A 23,722-nucleotide genomic window follows, 5' to 3' on the forward strand; every position below is an offset into this window, starting at 1 on the left:
ATGCTCTGAAAATGTTAGTTCTTTCTACCAGAAAAATGGTCAACAACTGTCATTCAGTGTCTAATACAGGTCTGCTTTTTCCCCCTCTTAGAAACGAGAGGTGAATACCGTTTTGGCCGATGTCATCAAGCACATGACTCCAGATCGTGCCTTTGAAGACTCCTATCCTCAGGTGACAGCTTTATATTTCTCATTTCTACATTGTTAGGAATTTTATTCTGTTGCATTAAGTAAGTATTTTGCATGGGGGTCAGGCTGTCAAGTCTGCCACGTCCCAGCCATGTGCCCTTTAATCAGTTACTTTGTCTTGCTGTGCCTGAGTTTTCTTACCTGTAAAAATGGGAAAAATAGCAGTCCTATCGGAGTGGTTGTGAGAATTGAGTGAGGTGTGATGTGGGATGTACAGCTGCTTGGCATGAGTAAGTAAGATGGCTATGTTCTTCAGTTAAGCTAACCTTTTATTTGGAAATAAATTCAAATTTTATTGGGAAGTTAAAAGAATAGCTCAGAAAACTCCCATTATCTTTTACCCAGATTCACTAACTGTGAATATTTTCCATGTTTACTGTATCATTATCATTGTCTGTATACATATGCACACATATTCCTACATGGTGTATGTAAAATTTTTTAAAACCAGTTGAGGGTAAATTGCATACGTCATGCCATTTTTGCCTCTAAAGAGTTCAATTAGTATTTCCTAAGAACAAGGACATCCTCCTTTATAACCAGAGTTTAGTTTATCAACTTCAGGGAATTTAACATTAATATCTTACTTTTGCCTGTCCACAGTCCATATTCCAATTCTGTCAGTGGATTCAGTGTCCTTAATAGCAGATTTTTTGTTTCCCCTCTAGTACGAATCCAGCTCAACTGTAAAGTAACTTCAAACCTAATTAAGATTTTATTTTTTATTTGAAAACATGATGTTCTGTACTTATCGCCTATGATTGGTTGGTGTCCTGAGTCACTTAATATAAGAAAATTAGTTCCATATTCTTGTACAATTTTAGAATTCTTACATTTTACTCATTTAAGAATTGTTCACCACTTGCTAATTAAAATGGCTCACTATTACAATTTACTGAGCAGCCACTAACTATTTGTTGATGGAATGAAAAACGACACAGGTGTGCACAGCAGGCTTTGGTCAGTACAGTAGGGTAAATAAAATGTGTAGAGAAGATAGGTCATGATTTTGTGGGTGGTCAGGGTCTCGGGCTCATATGAAGACTGATGTGCATTAAAATTTTAGTTGGGGAATTCCGATAAGACCTTAACTGCCAGTGACCCAATTCACCAAAACTTGAACATAATAATTTTAATGCCGTTCATTCCTAAGAGACAAGGGAATTATACTATACTGTGATTCTGTTATATGCAAAAGCAACTTATAAAAGATGCCCAGGGGTGAGCCTATGTTCCAGACAGCTACCCATATTGGTTGTGAGCCCTTTGTATTCAGTGGGGGCCACATCAGGAGAATAAAACTGCAAGAGTCTGTGAAGAATTAGCTTACTCCAGGTCTAGGATAGGGAAGGTGCAAGGTGAGCCTGAAACATTTTCTTGTGCCAGGAAGTAAGGAAGAACTGCTGCGGGCAGGTGAAATGAGCACAGGAGCAACTTTAAAGGGGCTGTCATGGGCCCCGATTGAACATCAAAAGAAATAAATACAGTAACGAATTATAATCCGTTGAGTAAAATAGGAATGCAGGAGTTGGCCTCTATGATGAATAGGTAAATAAATAGATAGATTAGGGGTAAGGCGGATAAAGGTGCCATCAGCGAAATGTGAAAGAAATGGTAGAGTTGAAAAATCACTGTTTGCAGCCATCTCAGTAAAGACAAGAGTCATTCTTCATCCTCAGGCAAGAATCATCAATGAATGCTAAATCTGGAGGGGATGTTTGATGAGGAGCAGGATATTTTCGTATCTCTTCCTGTAGAATGAGTGTTAGTTGTAAGGGGGAAAATATTGACTCTATGGTGGAGAATTTGGACAGCCATTGACAGTCAAAATCCATATCAGCAAGTGGGATATCACGTGCTTCCAGATACAGTACCCTGAGAAAGACACAGCATCATCCATGTAGCATTCCAGTCAAGAATGCATGGCTGACTCTAATCAGGAGGTAACACTAGTCACGTCCAAATTGAGTTGCATGCTAAAAAGTAATAGCCAAAGCATTACCAAATCATTGGCATCAGCGCTACAAAGGTTAAGGAACTGTTTCAAATCAACTATAGAGACATGAAAACAGAATGCATTGCATGATCCTGAACGGAATCCTGTGCTGCAGAGTGGAAAAAATAACGCTGTGAAGAACGTACTGACACAACTGACAAGACTGGAATGCAGATGAATGATTAAAGTGTAAAAGTTATATCAGCATTAACTTTTCTGAATTTGATAATGGCAAAATGGAAGTATTAGAGAATATGTTTATTCTTGGGAAATACAAATGAAGTATTCAGGGGTGAGGGACATGACACATGCAAGCTACTTTAACATGGTTCAGGAAAAATGTAATACGTCTTACTACATAGATAGGATAATAGAACAAAGTTCAGTTCAGTTCAGTTCAGTCGCTCAGTCATGTCCGACTCTTAGCGACCCCATGAATCGCAGCATGCCAGGCCTCCCTGTCCATCACCATCTCCCGGAGTTCACTCAAACTCACGTCCATTGAGTCGGTGATGGCATCCAGCCATCTCATCCTCTGTCGTCCCCTTCTCCTCCTGCCCCCAATCCCTCCCAGCATCAGAGTCTTTTCCAATGAGTCAACTCTTCACATGAGGTGGCCAAAGCACTGGAGTCTCAGCTTTAGCATCATTCCTTCCAAAGAACACCCAGGACTGATCTCCTTTAGAATGGACTGGTTGGAACTCCTTGCAGTCCAAGCAAAATACTAAAAATCAATGACTTTGGATAAAGAGAGCATGGGAGTTTTTTTAAAGCGTTTTTAAAAATTATGAAAGTATAAAAACACATTTATTGGAAACTTGGAAAATGTAGAACAAAGTTATATATAGTTCCACTGTATATTACAGTTGTTTTTTTAAGTAGATAAGTTAAGATTTTTAGTTGGAGTTTTAATATCAAACTCTCAAAAATTAGTAGAATGAATACACAGAAAAATAGAAGGATATAATAGACCTGAAAAACACTATGAACCAATTCAACATAATTAAGATGTATATAATTTTCACACAACAGCAGGATACAAATTCAAGTTCCCATAGACTGTAAATCAGGAGACACTGGAACATATCCAGGAATGTAAAACAAGGGGCAAAAATTTCAGAGTCTAAAGGTATTGAAATCGTACAGAGTCTGTTCTCTTATCACTGTGGAATTATGTTAGAAATCAGTATCAAAAAATATTTGAAAATAACCCACATATTTTCAAGTATAATGTAACATTTACCAAGAGAGATCTTTGGCTTAGCCACTGAAAGCCTCAGAAAAAAAAAGACTGAAAAAATGCAGAAGGTGATTGCAGAGAAGAAAGCACTTAAATGAGAAATAAACATCAAAATGAGAAATTAATATCAAAGGATACTTAAAAAAAAAACCCCAAAATTTAGAAATTAAATGTCCACTTTTAATTAGTGGATGTATCTAAGAAACTATAACAAGGAAAGTTAGAAAATATTTGTAACAATAAAAGTGAAAAGAGAATTTATCAGAATTTGTTGTATGCAGCTGAAGTTGCTCAATGCAGCTAAATACAATGTGGAATCATGATTAAGGTATCATGAAAACAAATAATGGACACTAGCATAAAATTTTGTAAAATTTGAACAAAATCTGTATTTTAGTTAATAAAACTATATTACATGTTAGTTTCCTGTTTGGAGTTTTTTTTTTTTTTATGACGTAGTATTTCTTTAGAGAATTTGTGAGTTTTTTTATACTGTTCTTTCAACATTTCTGTAAGTTTGAAATGATTTCATGGTAAAAAGTTATAAATACACAATCTACACATATTTTAAAAATTCTACCACTGGATCAATTAGATAGGTGAGGAGATAAAGCAAATAGAGCAAAACGTTAGCCCTTGTAGAATCTCAGTGCTAAGTGGGTGTTTTCTATATTTTCATTGAATTTTCTTTGTGTTTCAGCATTTCATAATGAAATACTGAAGGAAAAAAAAATCTCTTAAACATTATTTGTAAGTGTGTTAGTGTTAGTCACTTAGTTGTCTCTGACTCTTTGACCCCCGCCAAGGGCTATAGCCTGCCAGGCTCCTCTGTCCATGTAACTCTACAGGCAAGAATACTGAAGTGGGTAGCCATTCCCTTCTCCAGGGCATCTTCCAGACCCAGGAATTGAACCCAGTTTTCCTGCATTGCAGGCAAGTGCTTTACTATCTGAGCCACTAGGGAAGCTCATTTGTAAGTGTACTTAAGTAGTAAAAAAAGATTTCTTGTTCTAAAGGGTTTGTTGCTGTGGAGAAGGTTTCAGGAGCTATTTCAACCAGACCATATTGCACTATCTTTGAATGCTCTGTGTCAGAACATTGTCATGACGTTTTGAAGTCCTTTTGCTTGATGATCTAGTCAAGTGTTTAATTATGAAACAGGGTGTGTACTATTAGTATTCTGTATTTTTGACCATGAGCCATTTACTTTGCAGATGATTTAAACACCAGTGTTTTTAGTATAAGCAGAATAGTTGTCAGTAAATTTTCCCTCCTTGGTTCTCCCATGTCAAGGCTGTGTCACTAGACTCTATGCGTGTCAGGGTGAGGGGTGGTGGACATCAGTATCTGGGTATCCAGGACAGGCCTCACAGAGTGTGCCATCATCTGTGGTTAGTGCCAGGGCCTTTGACCCCACTGTCAGACTCAGACCAGTGTCTCTCCACTGAAGTAGTCAAAAAACCCAGGACTACCATGGGCTAGAATTGTTGTTGTTCAGTTGCTAAATCGTATCCAACTTTCTGCGACCCTATAAATTGCAACACCCCAGGCTTCCCTGTCCTTTACTATCTCCCCAAGTTTGGTCAAACTCATGTCCATTGCATCCGTGATGCTGTCCAACCATCTCATCCTCTGTCGTCCCCTTCTCCTCCTGCCTTCAGTCTTTCCTAGCATCAGGGTCTTTTCTAAGGAGTCAGTTCTTTGCATCAGGTGGCCAAAGTGCTGGAGCTTCAGCTTTAGCACTAGCCCTTCCAATGAATATTCAGGGTTGATTTCCTTTAGGATTGACTGGTTTGATCTCCTTGTATCCAAGGGGCTCTCAAGAGTCTTCTCTAACACCATAGTTCAAAAGCATCAATTCTTTGGCACTCAGCCTTCTTTATTGGCTAGAATAGGGATCTATAAATCATGGCCCATGTAGCCCAAATAGTTTTATCGGAACTCACACACAGCCATCTGTTTACATATTGTCAGTGGCTGCTTTCCAGCTACAGTAGCAGAATTGAGTAGTTGTGATGACTTGTATGGCCCTTGATAGAAAAAGTTTGCCCACCTCTTGAATATTCATAGCTGACTTGATCAGAGAACTTAGAAGGGCAGGCACTGCTCTAAGCACTGTAGCCGAGCCATCCCATTTAATCCTCCCAGTGAGCACGATACTGCTTTGGAGAAGAGGAGGTTGAGGCTGAGAAGTTCTTCCTCTAAGTCTAGAATAAAATGGGTAAACTCAGATTGAGACAAGACTTAACCTAACCGAGTAATTCCCTGTTCTTGTGCACTCCAGATTTCCCTAATTGTAATTGTGATTGCATGTGATGAGACAGGGTTGCCTTTTTAAAAATATCCAAGTTTTGTTAAAGATGTGTGTTTCATTTTGTTTTGCAGCTTCAGTCAATAATTAAGAAAGTAATTGCACACTTTCACGATTTCTCAGTTCTTTTCTCAGTGGTAAGTAACTATCTTTAACTATTTTAAAAATTTTATATCTGAGTCAGAGGTTCCTTTAATGTCTCAGTAAATTTTTCATGGTATCCTCGACCAAAAAAAACTTAACAGTTCCTTTTTTTATTAAAAAAAAAAAGTTGGTCTAAACAGTTCAAATATTTATATCATAATGACTTAAGCAGCTTAAGCAATAATATTTCTATTATTGTGAAAATAATGGGCATAGACTGATAGAAAAATATTGTTTTTATTTCATTCATGACTTTCTATGGGATGTGTGTGCCTACTGGGTATCATACAACTTCTGAAACCTTGGAACTAAACTGAACATTGATTTTTTTTTTTTGCATTGTATCTACTTTTTATCATACAATTTAATGTTGAAACTCAGAAATATATCAAGCTTATAGTTGTCTCAGTGTCTTGACAGAGTTGAGATTTATTATATTTCCTTAGAAATTGAAAATATCCTGTGACACCCTTTTCATTTGCTGCAGTGCCCTGGGTACGTACCAGTCTAGTGCATACCAATCTAGTTACATACTTCTCTGCAGTAACACTCTCTGGCCCTTCCTTCAGCTTCCCTCTTCCTTCTTCCTGTTTCTGCTTCTGTTCTCTCACAGGGCTGTAAGCTTTTGTTTATTTAATAATAGAAATTGTTATTTATTGGATTTTTGCCACACTCCACGCCCTATGCTAGAGCTTTTATAATTTTTTTTAATTGAAATATAGTTGGTTTGCAGTGTTGTGTTAGTTTCAGGTGTATGGTAAAGTGATTCAGTTACACATAGACACATATTCATTCTTTTTCAGATTTCTTTTCCCATGTAGTTTCTTATAGAATACTGAGCAGAGTTCCATGTGCTATACAGTAGATCCTTGTTGGTTATCTATTTTATATATAGTAATGTGTATGTTTTAATCCCAAACTCCTAATTGATCCCTCTCACCTCCTCCCCTTTGGTAGCTATAGTTTGTTTTCTCTGTGAGTCTATTTCTGTTTGTAAATAAGTTCATTTTTATCTTTTTTTAGATTCCAGGTATAAGTGATGTCAAGTAGTATTTGTCTTTCTCTGTCTGGCTGACTTCACTCAGTATGACAATCTCTAGATCCATCCATGTTGCTGCAAATGGCATTATGTCATTCCTGTTTATGGCTGAAATATTCCATTATATATATGTACCACCTCTTCTTTATTCATTTATCTGTTGATGGGCATTTAGATTGCCCCCATTTCTTGGGTATTGTAAGTAGTGCTGCAATGAACATATTGGGGTACATGTGTTTTCTGAATTATGGTTTTCTCAGGTTATATGCCCAGCAGTGGGATTGCTGGGTTATATGGTAGTTTTATTTTTAGTTTTTTAAGGAACCTCCATACTGTTCTCTGTCGTGGCTGTACCAATTTACATTCCCAACAGTTTAGGAGGGTTCCTGTTTCTCCACACTCTATCCAGCATTTATTATTTGTAGGCTTTTTGATGATGGCCATTCTGACCATTGTGAGGTGATGGCTCATTGTAGTTTGATTAGCATTTCTCTAAGAATTAGCAGTGTTGAACATCTTTTCATGTGTGTTTTGGCCATCTGTATGTCTTTAGAGAAATATCTTTTTAGATTTTCTGCCCATTTTTAAATTGGATTATTTGTTTTTTGATGCTGAGCTGTATGAGCTGTTTGTATATTTTGGAGATTAATCCCTTATCAGTCGCATTGTTTGCAAATATTTCCTCCCGTTCTGTAGGTTGTCTTTTCATTTTGTCTATGGTTTCTTTGCTGTGCAAAAACTTTTAAGTTTAGTTAGGTCTCATTTGTTTATTTTTGCTTTTATTTCCATTACTCTGGAAACAGATCCAAAAAGATATTGCTACAATTTATGTCAAAGAGTGTTCTGCCTGTATTCTCCTCTAGGAATTTTATAGTACTTAGCCTTACATTTAGGTCTTTAATTGATTTGGAGTTTTTTTGTGTGTATAGTGTTTTCAGTTCAGTTGCTCAGTGTCCGATTCTCTGTGACCCCATGGACTGCAGCTCGCCAAGCTTCCCTGTCCATCACCAACTCCCAGAGCTTGCTCAAACTCATGTCCATTGCATCTGTGATGCCATCCAACCATCTTATCCTCTGTTGTCCCCTTCTCCTCCTGCCTTTCCCAGCATCAGGGTCTTTTCTAATGAGTCAGCTCTTCATATCAGGTGACCAAAGTATTGGAGCTTCAGCATCAGTTCTTCCAGTGAATATTCAGGATTGATTTCCTTTAGGATTGACTGGTTTAATCTCTGCAGTCCAAGGGACTCTCAAGAGTCTTCTCCAGCACCACTGTTCAAAAGCATCAATAGGATGTTCTAATTTCATTCTTTTACATGTAGCTGTCCAGTTTTCCCAGCACTGCTTATTGAAGAGACTGTCTTTTCTCCATTGTATATTGCCTTCTCTGTTGTAGATTAATTGACCATATGTGCTTGGCTTTATTTCTGGGCTTTCTATGCTGTTCCATTGATCGGTATTTCTTTGTGCCAGAACCATACTTTTTTGATGACTGTAGCTTTGTGTATAGTCTGAAGTCAGGGAGCCTGTTTCCTCCAGCTCTGTTTTTCTTTCTCAAGATTGCTTTGGCTATCTGGGGTCCTTTTGTGTTTCTATACAAATTAAAAATTTTTTTGTTTCTAGTTCTAGTGAAAAATGCAATTTGGTAATTTGATAGAAATTGCATTGAGTCTGTTGGTTGCCTTGGGTAGTATAGTCATTCTGACAATAATGATTCTTCCAGTCCAAGAACATGGCCTGTCTTTTCTTTTGTGTCATTTTTGATTTCTTTCATTAGCATCTTATAGTTTTTGGAGTACTAGTCTTTTGCCTTCTTAGGTAGGTTTATTCCTAGGTATTTTATTCTTTTTGATGGCAGTGGTAAATGAGATTGTTTCCTTAATTTCTCTTTCTGACCTTTCATTGTGTATAGAAATACAACAGATTTCTGTGTATAATTTTTTATCCTGCAACTTTACCAAATTCGTCGATGAGCTCCAGTAGTTTTCTGCAGTGTCTTTAGGATTTTCTCTCTGTAGTATTGTGTCATCTACAAACAGTGACAGTTTTGCTTCTTTCCCAGTTTGGATTCCTTTTTTTTTTTCTTTTTCCTTTTCTGATTGCTGTTAGGACTTCCAAAACTGTGTTGAATAGAAGTGACAAGAATGGACATCCTTGTTTTGTTCCTGAACTTAGAGGAAATACTTTCGCTTTTCCCTGTTGAGTATGATGTTAGCTGTGCGTTTGTCATACATAGCCTTTATTAGGTTGAGGTAGGTTCCCTCTGCCCACTTTCTGGAGAGTTTTTTTTAATCATAAATGGATGGTAAATTTTATCAAAAGCTTTTTCTTCATCTGTTGAAATGATTGTATGGGTTTTATTTTTCCATTTGTTAATGTGGTGTATCACACTGATTGATTTGCAGATACTGAAAAATCCTGGCATCCTTGGAGTAACTCTCACTTGATTCACGGTGTATGATCCTTTTAATGTATTGTTGGATTTGGTTTGCTAGTATTTTGTTAAGGATTTTTGCATCTATGTTAATCAGTGATATTAGCCTGTAATTTTTTTGTATGTGTTGTGTCTTTGTCTGGTTTTGGTATCAGGGTGATGGTGACCTCATAGAATGAGTTTGAAAGTGTTCCTTCCTTTGCAATTTTTTGGAATAGCTTCAGAAGGATAGATGTTAGCTTTACTCTAGATAGTGGATAGAATTCACCTGTGAACCCATCTGGTCCTGGACGTTTCTTTTTTGGGAGTTTCTTAATCACAGATTCAGTTTCAGTGCTTGTGATTGGTCTATTCATATTTCTGTTTCTTCCTGGTTCGGTCTTGGGAGATTGCACCTTCCTAAGAAGTTCTCCATTTCTTCTAGGTTGTCCATTATGTCGGCATATAATTGCTTATAGTAGTCTCTTACAGCCCTTTGTATTTCTGTGGTGTTGGTTGTAACCTCACTTCTTCATTCCTAATTTTATTGATTTAGACTCTCCCCCACTTTTTTTTTTTGATGAGTCTGACTAAAGGTTTATCAGTTTTGTTTATCTTTTTCAAAGAACCAGCTTTTGGTTTCATTGATCTTTTCTATTTACTTTTCTGCATTGCCTCAGGTCATTTTTAGACCAGCACTGGGAAGCAAGGGTAGAAATGAGTCCCACTTTACAAATGAAACTAATGCAAGAAGGGGTGGAGAGCCGTGCTTAAGGTCACACCGGCACTGAATGTGGAGGCTGGATGCAGAAGTCACTGTGTGAACAACTCTGACTCTGCTTTCTCTGTTCCCCTGTACAATCGTAAAAAGCCTGCCTTGCCTTCGGGTACTAAGAAGAGCTTTGTTGCTGTTCAGTCACTAAGTTGTGTCCAACTCTTTGCGACCCCATGGACTGCAGCACGCCAGGCTCCTCTGTCCTTCACTGTCTCTTGGAGTTTGCTCAAATTCATGTCCATTGAGTCGGTGATGCCATCCAACCATCTCATCCTCTGTTGCCCCCTTCTTCTGCCCTGAATCTTTCCCAGCATCAGGGTCTTTTCCAGTGAGTCGGCTCTTCACATCAGGTGGCCAAAATATTGGAGCTTCAGCTTCAGCATCAGTCCTTCCAATGAATATTCAGGGCTGATTTCCTTTAGGATTGATTGACTGATTTGATCTGTTTGTTGTTCAGGGATCTCAAGAGTCTTCTCCAGCACCACAGTTGAAAGCATCAATTCTTCAGCAGTCAGCATTCTTTATAATCCAACTCTTACATCCATACATGACTACCGGAAAAACCATAGCTTTGACTAGACAGACCTTTGTCAAAAAAGTGATGTCTCTGCTTTTAATACACTGAGTTTTATAGCTTTCCTTCCAAGGAGCAAGTGTCTTTTAATTTCATGGCTACAGTCACCATCTGCAGTGATTTTGGAGCCCAAAGAAAATAAAATCTGTCACTGCCTCCACTTTTTGTCCTTCTGTTTGTCATGAAGTGATGGGACTGGATGCCATGATCTTAGTTTTTTGAATGTTGAGTTTTCAGTCAGTTTTTACCCTCTTTCACCCTCATCAAGAGGCTCTTTAGTTCTCTTTCATGGATCACAGCCTTGTCATGGTGAAGGGGCTTGCATAACTCACTGAAGCTATGAGCCATGCTCTGCAGGGTCACCCAAGACGGACAGGTCATGGTGAAGAGTTCTGACAGAATTGGTTCACTGGAGGAGGAAATGGCAAACCCACTGCAAGTATTCTTGCTGTGACATCCCCATGAACATTATGAGCTTATACTTACCTAAAGGTTTTCCAGGACTTCCCCGGTTGTACAGTGGATAAACATCTGCCTACCAGTGCAGGGAAGACAAGTTCAATCCCTAGACCACAGCACATGCCACGAAGCAACTGAAGCCTGAGTTGTGTGCCACAACTGCTGAGCCCTTGTGCTGTAACTACTGAAGCCTGCACACCTAGAGCCTGTTCTCCGCAACAAGAGATGCCACTTTAATGAGAAGCCTCTACGCTGCAACGAAGAGTAGCTCCTGCTCTCTGCAACTAGAGAAAGCCCATGGCAGCAATGAAAATGCAGCACAACCAAAAATGAATAAATAAATAATTTTTTAAAAAGGATTGCCCAGGTGATTCACCAAAATAGTAACTGGTCCCAGCCCTGATCCCTGGGCACATGTAATTTATTTTAATAGTAATAGTTTTAAAAAACCTCAGGGTCTGGGACTTCCCTGGTGGTACAGTGGTTAAGAATCCACCTGCCAGTGCAGGGAACACAGGTTCAATCCCTGGTCCGGGATGATCCCACGTGCCACAGAGCAGCTAAGCCGTGTGCCACAATTACTGACTTGAGCCCTCTAGCTTCAACTACTGAGCCTATGTGCCACAAGTACTGAAGCCTGCATTCTCTAGGGCCTGCGAGCCGCAACTAATGAGCTCCTACACTGCAACTGCTGAACGCCCAAGCCCTGGAGCCAGCAAGTTGCAACCACTGAGCCTGGGTGCTGTGACTATGAAGCCTGCACTCCACAGCAAGAGAAGCCACCACAATGAGAAGCCTGCACTCCACAGCTCAAGAGTAGCTCCCCACTTTCCACAACTAGAGAAAGCCCATGTGCAGCAACAAGACCCAGTGTAGCCGAAAATGAATAAATAAATAAAGCAGTGTGTGCGTGTAAAAAATAAGAAATGATTAAAATGGCTGGTGTTCTGTGACAACTGGAAGGGTGGGATGGGCTGGGAGGTGAGAGAGAGGTCTAAGAGGACACAGGTGCACCTGTGCCTGACTCGTGTTGATGTATGGCAGAAACCAACACGCTATTGTAAAGCAATTATCCTTCACTTACAAATAAATAACTTTTTTTCAAAAAAAGGCCCATGTTATGTTAGAAAAAAAAGTAATAAAAACACCTCAGAGTCTTCTCCTTGCTTCCACGAGTCCTGATTAGACCTGCCTCAGAAAGACAAAAAAACTCCTCTTCCTCTGTTTTGACCTTCAAAGAAAAAGTAACCTATAAATCTCTTCTAGTAACTTGTGTAAATTGCAAGTAGAGTGCTTTTTTTTTTTTAGGAAAAATTTCTGCCATTTCTGGACATGTTCCAAAAAGAGAGTGTCCGGGTGGAGGTTTGCAAATGCATCATGGAAGTTTTTATCAAGTAAGTATAGCACAAAGTAATCAGAAGCTTCGATTCCCACTGCCCTTGTGAAACCTGTTGATAAGAAATCAATTTATACACTTTGAGGCCCTATGATGTAATGATGTGTTTATACCTAAAATAACATTGAGAGGAGAACCACATTAAAAGGAGTAGTCATGATAAAAGTTTATAATTAGCTCTTAAGAAGACAAAGTAATAAATATAAATATTAGATGGGCTGACCATCACCCACAGTATCTCATTCCTGTGAGTTTTGGGAAGGAGCAATCTATTGATGTACTATTTATTTAGGGAGTTTTAAGATTTTAAGATAGTCATACTTATCTTCTCTCATACCAGAGCTTGAAAGATTTCTATCTTCAATGTGTAGATTTATGATAGGTTTTCAGTTTAATTCCTTTCCTTTTATTGATTAAATCTCTTTCCCAAAACTATTGCTGGTGGTACATGAAATACTTTGATAGTACATGGAAGAGAAACTTTTATTTTAAGAATGTATATTTATTTTAAAGTATATTAGATAATATATAACTAGTTTAATCAGTGACTTCTAATGTATTTTTCTTTAGAACAGGGTTAAGTTAAAAGTTAAACTGACTTTAAACATTAAGTATGTAGATATGATTAAAAAAAAAATGTGTGTTAAAATGAAGCTCAAATAGCAGAGTTTGGAAAATTGAGTTAGAAGTTAGTTGAGTATATGTTTTAAGCTTTCCTTGTATTTTCTTTCTAAAAGACTAATTCCATATGCTTGAAATGAGTATACCTACTTTACTTTCATGAAGATTTGTTGTAAGAGCTTGTCTTTTGAGAAACTAAATTAATAATTTTGTCTGCACTTAACACAGTTGTAGACAGCTTCAGGGGTTCAAGAAACATGGTAAGAACACAGATTTGCTGTTGGGAGAAGTTACGTTAGAAGAGCAAACTTGTTAGTTAAAGAAAAATTCAGAGAAAACTAGAACATTGCCCATTGCTGGTGAGCTGAGCTATGTTAGATGCCAACCAGATAATTTACTGCTTCTCACATATGTCCCGTAGATGAGAACTAATTCCATGCTTTTAGTGCTTGGTGTAGATGACTTTCACTCTTATCCCCAAATGTCTCCCAGGCATCAACAGGAGCCCACCAAGGACCCCGTGATTCTGAACGCCCTTTTGCACGTTTGCAAGACCATGCACGACTCTGTGAAGTAAGCCATGCTTAAGGCTGAAACGAGCCTGGATTGAGTCTTAATGCCACATAATAGTGCATTAGGGAATTACTGCTTTAAGCGGCCGCTGTCAATAATATTATTTTATGGGGTCTATTAAGATTCTTGTTAACAAGGACATTCCAATCCAGGGGAGGAGGGAGGCTGAACTGAGGGTAATCTTCCTGAGAAAATGAGATGGCAGATGTTTTTACAAAGGGATTTCTGTTGGGAGGAAAAGGCTGGTTTCATCCAAATGAACTCATGCTACGTGTCTCCTGGAGATTTCTGAGAGCAGCAGATAGTATAAGAATGAGTTCACTCATCCAGTAACATAGCCTTTAAATTTTTTCTCATTATTAGCCAGTTATTTGAAATTCAAATGAAGTTGCATATATTCCTTACATGAAGGACCTTATTTGTTCAGTATACTTGAGGCTCAGACCTAGTCACCGGCCTTACCTTTGGGTCAAAAGCCAGATTATCTCCTTTGCTTTCTAGTTTGATGTATTTCTTTTTTTTTTTTTTCTTTTTCATTACATGTTTCCATTTGACTGTGCTTGAGGCAACTCCTGCTTCTCTGTGGCTGAAATTTTGATCCCTAAAGAATTTTTAAACACAGCAGCTTGATTCACTGGAAACTGTTACAAGTACTGAGAAAATTGTTTTGGAACTTAACCATCAGCTAGATGAATTGAGTTTTTTTGTTTTATTTTTTTCCCCCTGAATTGTAGAATCTTTATTTTCATGACTTGTGCTTTCAACTTCGTTAGTTATCAAAATCAAAATATCAAGAGTTTTCATAATAAGTAGAACTGCTAGACTTTTGTTGCACAAAAATACGTAAAAACCCAAAAGACATTTAGGAAAGTACTTGTATTAGTAGGACATGTGTTTTTGGCCTAAATAAAATAGCAGATGTATTTCTCTTGTGAGAAGTGGAGCCAGAAGGTCAGGGTAGGGTAGCTCTGCTCTGGAACATCATCCAGGAGCCCAGGTTTCTTGTCCTCCAGCTCTCCTGTCCCTCTAGGGTGTTGTTCTTGTCTTCCTGGTAGAGATGGCACCTCAGCCACATTCATGGTGCAGCCTGCAGGCATCAGAGGACAGCAGCTTCCTTTTAGGGACACGGTTTGGGAGGCTTTGTACATCACTTGCATTCGCATCCCATTGGCCGGAAGTGTCATGTGGCTTCTTGTAGCCTCAAAGGAGCTTTGGGAAATGTAGTCTCAAAGAATGAAGGGGACGTTGCATATTGGAGGACAGAATGCTGATTTTGCCAATACAGACTTGTTTTAGAACAAGAACCTTTGTCTTTGACTCTTAAATTAAAAAAAAAATAAATTTGGGAAACCATTTATAAACCTTCACATATATTATCAAAACTATAAGGACTTGACATTTTCTCATTTATATTTATACTAACTTTGCTATCAAACCGAAGCAGCTGAGATCTGTGGTTTACTTTAAGCTATATTTCCAGAATAAGGTAGATTGATGAGTGGAGGGTGGAATGGAGAGTTATGTGATAAAGCAAATATTATAAAATGATAAGATAATAGTAGGGTGTATTGGTGTTGACTATATAATTTTCAACTTTGCTACATTTAAACCTTTTTATAGTAAACTGTTGAATGAAAGTTCTCTGGAATACAAAATTTGAAGTTGAACTTTGCTATCCAAATTCCAAAGAAGGGAGAATTACCTTCTCTTTTGCTATTAATGAATATATCTTGAGAACAGTGTCTCTAAGAGAGATGAGGAACACATTTAAATTATGTTAATTTAGGTTACATATTTTCATCAAAAGAAACACAAATATGGAAGTTTTTTAAATCTAGAAAATGCAGAATGTTCTTACCTGTTAAATTACTTATTTCTCATTTATTTTTTCCTTTGGAAACTTTATTACCTCAATGTCAATTATGTACAATTATTGATTTTAGTGCACTCACTCTTGAAGATGAGAAAAGAATGCTGGCATATTTGATTAATGGATTTATAAAAATGGTAAGTATTGGGGAAGAAGTTTCAGTGTACTTAGAAATGTGATGTAATTGTTTATCCTTCCTCTGGTGAAAGCAGTTAACATTATGTTCCCTGGTGCTTTTCATTTTTATGGAGATAAGATGAAATTAGAAAACAACTTATATTAGCCAGCACTCCCCTGGGGGCAAGAAGAGCCAAGACAAACTGGCTTAAGGAAAAAATAAAAAGGGGACGGTGGGAGGGGGACTGGCTGATGTGACATAAAGTCCAGGGGTGGACCTCTCGGAAGGAGCAGCTGGACTTGGGGTCTCTGTAGTGTCATCAAGAACTGCTGTGTGTGTCTTTGGCTCATGGCTCTTCTCTCCTGGCATCCCTCCCAGGCAGGCTTGCTCCCCACGAGAGCCCCGGGTTTCCATTCCTTCCAGTTCTGCAGTGCAGCAGGAAGAGCTCCAGCAGAAGTTCTAGGGCTGAGTCTTTGGAGTAATTTGGGCCACTGGCTCGTCCCTGAGCAGATTGCTGCTGTGAGAAGGAAGGAACACACCGGCCAGGCCAGGGAGACAGGCTCCCCTGGGCGGCCAAACCATGGGGACCCAGAGTGGGAGAAGAGGCCTCCTCTTTTTCTTTTTTCAGTGAAGCCAATTTAAATTCTTTCATTTGTATTTTTTAAATTATTGTTACATTTTTTGGCTGTGCCATATGGCTTGCAGAATCCTCAGTTCCCTGACCCGGGATTGAACCTGGGCCACGAAAGTGAGAGCCCAGAATTCTAAGCTGTAGGCTACTGGGGGACCCGTGGAGAAGGGGCTTCCTGAAGCACCTGATGTGCTGCTCTTCAGATGCTGCTGAAAACGATTTGGGGAGTGGGTGAGGGTGAAATGTCAGGTGTCCACTCTCCATTCATCCTCGTTACTCAGCGCTACACGACAACTCATCCCAGACTTAGTGGCTTAACATGACAATGTTTTATTCTTACAAGTCTTTGGGTTGACTGGGTAACCAGGCCTCTCCTTGTGATGTCAGAAGTGTGGCAGAACTGGGGCTGGAGGATCCAGGACAGTCTTGAGCATGTGTTTGGGGTCTTAGTGCTGGCTGTTGACTGGGGCAGCTCATTTCTCAGTCATGGGACCTCTTTCTCTCCACCATTCTCTCAACATTTGCTCACGTCTGGGCTTTTGCCTGGTGAGGGCAGAATCAGAAGCTGCCGGGCCTTTGGAGGTTTAAAAATCACACAGTGACCAGTGCTGCCTCCTGCTTCATTCTGTTAGTCAAAGCAAGTCCCAGGGCCAGCTGTCTGGAGGGGAGGGAAAGCAGACCCACCTCCGGCTGGGAAGAGTCCACAGGGACACTGGGGAGGGACGAGCGAAGTGGGCAGCATTGTTGCAGGTTTCATCAGGAACAACCACCTTTCCATCCTAGCCAGAACAACCTTTGCCTTAAATCTTGGTGCACGAAACTAAAATACCCACTTCAGCCAGTATCTCCTGTTAGAAATGTCAAGACAAAAGCTGACTGAGATGAAAATAAGTAGGTCACTTTGAAAATCACCTTGAAAAACGTGACTCATTCAGTTACAGAGGTTGATTTAACTATGGTAAAATACCAATTTTGATGAAAATTCAGGATAAGCCTTTTAATTCCCATGTTAGGAAATGTACCTATGATTGATACTAGGTGCCTCTCTTGTTCCCTTAATTTATATGCTGCTCTTGTGATATTTATCCTTTTATGGGTTTGTCTGAAAACCAACAAGTTTTAATGGGAAAGAATATGAGAAAATAAGATGTGAAACTTGATAGCTGTAGTGGAAATTATGACTTTAAACCTCTTCTGGACAAAAATGATTGTTGTAGCAGTAAAGTTTGTCCTTCCAACCAGCTGTTCATAAATTTGAAGAAATAGGAGAAGAAGAAGTTTTTAATGGTGGATTAACATCCATCAATGGCTCCAGCAGCCACCAGTGAGCTGCTAAAGGTTGGAATCCCCATCATGAAGCAGAAATGTGTGGCCCTTATTAGAGAATCCCTCTGACAAATGACTCCCAGTCGCCAAATCTATGTGAAAAGGCTGCAGCTGACACCCAAAATGCCACAATTTCCTTTCCAGTGGTTTCCTTCTAGCCTAGGAAATCCTCTTTGCATTTTGAGATTCTGTTTTATACCCTTTGGTCTTTTTATGTTCTGCTCCAATGGCCATGTCATGAAGATGAGGTGGTAGTAGTAACATTTCCGCTGTATGCTGGGTAAGGTAATGTAACATCTGGTTAGAGTTGTATTTCCAGTTCACAGATGTGTGTTTGCTTACATACCCTTGAGATACCACCTATCTATATCTGTGGAATTTTTGGTGTCTTGTCATCGCAGCACCTCCCCTGTCCCCACAAAACTCCAGAGGAACTTTTCCAATTGTGTGCTTACAGCTGCCTAGAGATAACATTGTCACTTCTTATTCCTTGATTCTAGGTATCCTTTGGCCGTGATTTTGAACAACAGCTGAGTTTTTATGTTGAGGCCAGGTCAATGTTTTGCAATCTGGAACCTGTTCTTGTGCAGTTGATTCACGTAAGGATTTTCACTCATTCATTTATTCTCTCAATACATGTTTATTGATCATTGATAGGCCACACACCAGTTTTAATCTGAGATTCTTCTGGCCCCATATTGCTTCTGTTCCCAAGGCATGAAAGATGTTTTCTCAAAGGTTAATAAAATCTACAACTTTGCTTGAGCCTTAGAGTGGTTTCATTGGCCTCTTTTTCTCTGAAATTTGCATATTCTCACTCCTGCATGTCAACAGCAAAGAGCTGAGTGAGTTGTAGTGATTATTTAGTTACAGAAATTAATCTAGTTGGAATTCCGTGTTGCCTAACCAGAGTCCCAGTTTTCTTGGTTCACAGTGCCTTGCAGTAACTTTTTAGGATGCCCTTAGGCAAAAAGGAAGAGAACAATTCTGTTTACTAAGAAATTAGGTTCAAGCAACTTAAGAATTTGTGCTCTAACAGCTTGCTCTCTGAACCAATACTTGATGTAAATTGAAAGAAAAATAGTATATATTTGCATTCCGTTTAAAATCATCATAATTACTTACTAATGAAGTATATGTACCTCTAGGCATTGCTTGACTTCTCAAACCTTGAAATCAGATGGGACACCACTACCCAATTTCCTGTTCCAGATAGATTTTTTTCCCCCTACATTAATGTTTGCACAGTACTTTTTGTCATAGCAGTTGCTAAAAACCCAGTTTTGCAAAGATATGCCATCACTGCAAGGAAGATACCATGTCTGTGAGCTACCGTACACAAGAGCTTTGCATAGTGTTCAACAGTTGAGTCCTTCTGTGGTTGTCCAAAACGTGGGATGCCCCTCTGATTTTCCTGTAACACCCTGGGGTGACATGGTACACATTTTGGGAACCATAGGTCCAAACTTTTAATTGTTGTGAAAAGATTCCCCAAGGCTCTTGAGTTGCTTCATGTAAATTTAAGGAAAATGACTTTTTAATATATTTGTTTGCTGATTATCAGATTTTGTAGCATTAGTAAACTTAAGACCTAAATGTAGAGACTTGTAAGTCAGGGGAGTTAATAGTACTCAGCCTGTAAAGTCATGAGGAGTAAATGAGCTTAAGAATGTACAGCACCTAGAAGGGCACCTGCTGTGCTATAAGTGATAACGTGGCTGCTGTTACTTTCTTACGGTTAGCGTCAGTGTGGCAGAGGTATTTTGTATGGTTTATCTTCAGGTTTGGAGGTATCTCTTAAGATCTCTAAGATCTTAAGCTTACTTAGTGTGTGGGATTTCTGGAAATGGAATAAGTGAACCCTGGCTATTCATTAAGCCAGAAAATGGTCATTTATCATGCTGGTTGATAGGCATGACTTAACTCAGTGAGTGCCCCTTGGAGATGTTTGCTCAAGCTGAGATTGATTCTGGCCTGATGGCCCCTTTGCCATTTCAGGGTTTGGTGCTCACCAGTTTTGGTTCCGGAACCAGTCTGGGTTCTGGTTAGCTTATTCTCATTAACTTGTATACAGTCAGCGTTCAAATCTCTTTGGAAGATGTTTAATCTGAATTAACCATCATTTCATTCCCATTTCTGTTTTACTTTTTAATCTAGAGTGTGAACCGGTTGGCAATGGAAACAAGGAAAGTAATGAAGGGAAATCATTCTAGAAAGACTGCTGCATTTGTCCGGGTATGTTTCAAAGATAAGATTTACTTTGAACTCCAGTGGGCTGTTTCTTACACAAGTTTCTGAATTGTTCCTCCCAGAAAAAGATTAAGGGTGATTTAATATTGATTTTCCAGATTTTTCCTTATATATTCATGGACTGACCGATTTTCTTAATGTTTTCAAAAGAAACAATCAAAGGAGTCTGAATTTTGATATGCATTAGGGGAGGTGGTTGAGATGGATTTGCATTTTTGTATGCCAGCTGAATTATATCTGGCTCATGCCAGTAACTGGGAAGCCTAGGACTTTTTTTCCTCTTGTCAAGTTCCCAGCTTTGGAAGAAATTTGTTTCTTGAGTAAGCTGCTCAAAATTTTATCAAAACAATACATATCCATGCTTTAAAAATAAAATCATACTGAAAAAATTATAGTGAAAATAAGCTTCCCAGCCCTGCCCTTTCTCACCATATACCTCTCTCCTCACAGTCTCTTTTTAGCAGTTTCTTCTTCAAATTACCAATTAATTCATTTTTAATTGGTTTTAAAAATGGTTTTAAATTTTGGTTTTAACAACTGCTTCTTTAAATGATCAATATTAGGTGTTATCTATTCACTTCCTGTGATGACAGATGAAGATTTATTTTTGTACACCATTACTGTCCTTGGTTGCACCTCCTGTTCCTCCCCAAAAGGGAAATACAGCAGAGGCAAGGGGGAGAAATTGGGGTTCATAATGGGGAGATGAATTAAGTGTTTTTACTTGAAAATATATGATGGATGAAAATGAGAATATTAATCCACTGTGATGGCATTGCCGCCTAACCTGCTGTTCGTCCCCTTTCTTCTAGGCCTGCGTTGCCTACTGCTTCATTACCATTCCCTCCCTGGTGGGGATCTTCACCCGCCTCAATCTCTACCTGCATTCTGGTCAGGTGGCTCTGGCCAACCAGTGCCTCTCCCAAGGTGAGCCCGTCACTCACTCTCTTCTCTCAGACTCTCCCTGGCTCCTTAGGAAAGCTGACTCAGCAGTGTGTGAATGTGTGCAGAGAGCTTCCTTTAAGGAGGAAAGAAAAGAAAAAGTGATCAATAAGTGATGAATTTTTTCTTTAGTAGGAAGCACCTCGGACACATACACATTTATAGAGTCAGACAGATTACAGAGCCTGGGTTATTTCCTGTAAGGACCTTCCTACATCTGTCTCAGGCATGTCAGGTCAGGTGGCTCAGACATCCCTAGAGAGTTTTAGAACTTAGGCCTGTTCATTCACAGCAGATTCAAGATTATTTATTGTTGTCAGAGTTTGAAATTCCAGAGATACAGGAGTAGCATCTAAGCAGTATGGAATGAATACTCTCTATAGTTTGCTGTTAGGGATAAAAATTCTGCCTAAAACCTGTTTCTGTAAGATGTACAGAGCTGTCCTGGAACCAGGATTGTGTGAGCGGTTTATTTGGGAGGTGAATCTAAGAAGTGTCAGGAGGGTGAGGTGAGGTGAGATGAGGGAGGGAAGGATGCCAGTGAAGGGTGTGCTGGTGGAGGGTTAGGGTTCATGGCAGCTGGGTCCTTCCCATCGGACCCTCAGTGTCACCAAAGTCTTCAAACATGATTGCTGTCTAAAAACCTTTTCAGACTCTGCTTGGTTTTATTCTCAACTCCTGGGTGTTCCAGTAGCCACTCAGCACCTTTGGGATCAAACCAAAGACACCAGACAAAGACACCAGACACCTGGCCTGAAGTCCCCACGTGATCTGCTGTATCTAGCAGCTGCCTTCTGTCCTTAGCTCAAACCATGCCTTAGCTGCACTGGCTTTTTTTCTGTCCTTTGAACATACTAAGCCATCTACCAGTTCAGAGCCTTTGCCCTTGCTGTTCCCTCTTTCTAGAATGATCATCCTCCCAGATATTTGTATTTTCTAAGATTACTGGGCCAGAGATGAGATGCGAAGCCTCGCCTCTTTTGGTGTCCTTTCCTGTCCACCCTCTCTAAAGTAACCCCACCTTCCCAATCATACTCCGTACCATCCTCCTCATGTCGTCATTGCACTTGCTGTCATCTGATGCTTTCTTACTGTGTGTATCTGTTTGCTTATTGTCTGGACGCTCCCTTCCCCAACGAGGACTGCAAATCCCATTCTTACTATGTGTATTTGTTTTCTTATTGTCTGGACACTCCCTTCCTCCACGAGGACTGCAAATCCCACAAGAGCCGGTATGTCCTTATTACTCGTCAGCAGATGCGGAACTTATTCCTAATGCCTGCTTTGGTAAGGATGATGGGTTTTCAGGAAACAAAACGAAAATTAACAGCTTCTGCCAATAACCCAGTGATGTGCAAAATGAAGGTTAGATTAAATTAATTAATTAGATTAAATTGATGTTCAGTTCAGTTCAGTTGCTCAGTCATGTCCGACTCTTTGCAACCCCATGAATCGCAGCACGCCAGGCCTCCCTGTCCATCACCAACTCCTGGAGTTCACTTAGACTCACGTCCATTGAGTCAGTGACGCCATCCAGCCATCTCATCCTCTGTCGTCCCCTTCTCCTCCTGCCCCCAATCCATCCCAGCATCAGAGCCTTTTCCAATGAGTCAACTCTTCGCATGAGGTGGCCAAAGTACTGGACTTTCAGCTTTAGCATCATTCCTTCCAAAGAAATCCCAAGGCTGATCTCCTTCAGAATGGACTGGTTGGATGTCCTTGCAGTCCAAGGGACTCTCAAGAGTCTTCTCCAACACCACAGTTCAAAAGCATCAATTCTTCGGCACTCAGCTTTCTTTACTGTCCAACTCTCACATTCACACATGACCACTGGAAAACCATAGCCTTGACTAGACAGACCTTTGTTGGCAAAGTAATGTCTCTGCTGTTGAATATGCTATCTAGGTTGGTCATAACTTTCCTTCCAAGGAGTAAGCGTCTTTTAATTTCATGGCTGCAGTCACCATCTGCAGTGATTTTGGAGCCCCCAAAAATAAAGTCTGACACTGTTTCCACTGTTTCCCCATTTATTTCCCATGAAATGATGGGACTGGATGCCATGATGTTAGGAAAGTTTAAATCTTATGAACTGATGCCCTCTTAGAAAGGTCAAGAATAGTGTGTGGGGACCCCTGTGTGGGGGACCCCTGAGTTTGATGTCACCTGTAGCATTAGGAATGAGTTGTGAGCTGGAGATGCCAGAGCTGTGAGCTGCATGTGGAGGCCCCAGAAGCCTAGATCTTCTCCCAGCTTGATAAGCTCAGGGCCACGTCTTGAATGTTACAGATCCCAAACAAACTCAGCGCCCCTGTGTTAGAGCTCTGGCCTCCTCCTCTGCCTCCCCTGCACTTTAAACTGCTACAAGGTGGGGGGCAGGAATTCAGTGTCCACTTCATGCTTAATAATTTATCCAATGATTTTGCTCAAGTCTCTAAATGCTGTGGTGCTAAACCTTAAAAGCTTATTGTTGTTGTTCTGAAAGCCACATGTGGCAGTTGCTGGCCAAAATAAATAATATATTCAATTACTGAGAAGGGGAAAGCTAAATATAAATTAAGTGAAGCTTGTGGAAGTGGGCTGATTGGGTTTGTTTGCCTCCTTAAACATCCCCCCCACCCCAGCTGGTTATAAAACATCCCCCCCACCCCAGCTGGTTATAAAACATCCCCTCCCCCTTATTCATTTTCTGGCCTCCCTTGATCCAGCCTCTGCTGTACCTTCTTTATCAGCTGCAGCTTTGCCAGGGCTGGCTCAGCCCAACAAGTAAACTCCAGTTGAACCCTGAGCCAAGCCAGCGTGGAGTGCTGACGAAGGCTTATTACAGGGAGGCCCGTTCTGGTCCTTTGGACACATTGATT

The 23,722-nt window shown here is 39.8% G+C and overlaps 1 protein-coding gene across 5 annotated transcripts in view; it reads left to right on the plus strand.

The window, feature by feature from the left end:
- VPS35L (VPS35 endosomal protein sorting factor like) overlaps positions 1–23,722 on the plus strand; it is a 138,056-nt gene that overhangs the window by 76,144 nt on the left and 38,190 nt on the right. For all 5 annotated transcript variants that reach the window (XR_003032540.2, XM_005224756.5, XM_059881382.1 and 2 more), the window contains 8 exons: positions 92–172; positions 5,811–5,873; positions 12,446–12,531; positions 13,647–13,727; positions 15,671–15,734; positions 18,173–18,271; positions 19,830–19,907; positions 20,735–20,849. Coding sequence is in view for 4 of the 5 variants with exons in the window: in XM_005224756.5 (XP_005224813.1) it covers positions 92–172; positions 5,811–5,873; positions 12,446–12,531; positions 13,647–13,727; positions 15,671–15,734; positions 18,173–18,271; positions 19,830–19,907; positions 20,735–20,849 (667 nt within the window). In the remaining variant the exon portion in view is untranslated. The remainder of the gene's footprint in view (positions 1–91; positions 173–5,810; positions 5,874–12,445; positions 12,532–13,646; positions 13,728–15,670; positions 15,735–18,172; positions 18,272–19,829; positions 19,908–20,734; positions 20,850–23,722) is intronic.

This window comes from Bos taurus, chromosome 25 (assembly GCF_002263795.3).
Source record: "Bos taurus isolate L1 Dominette 01449 registration number 42190680 breed Hereford chromosome 25, ARS-UCD2.0, whole genome shotgun sequence".
In the NCBI taxonomy this organism is placed as follows: Eukaryota; Metazoa; Chordata; class Mammalia; order Artiodactyla; family Bovidae; genus Bos; species Bos taurus.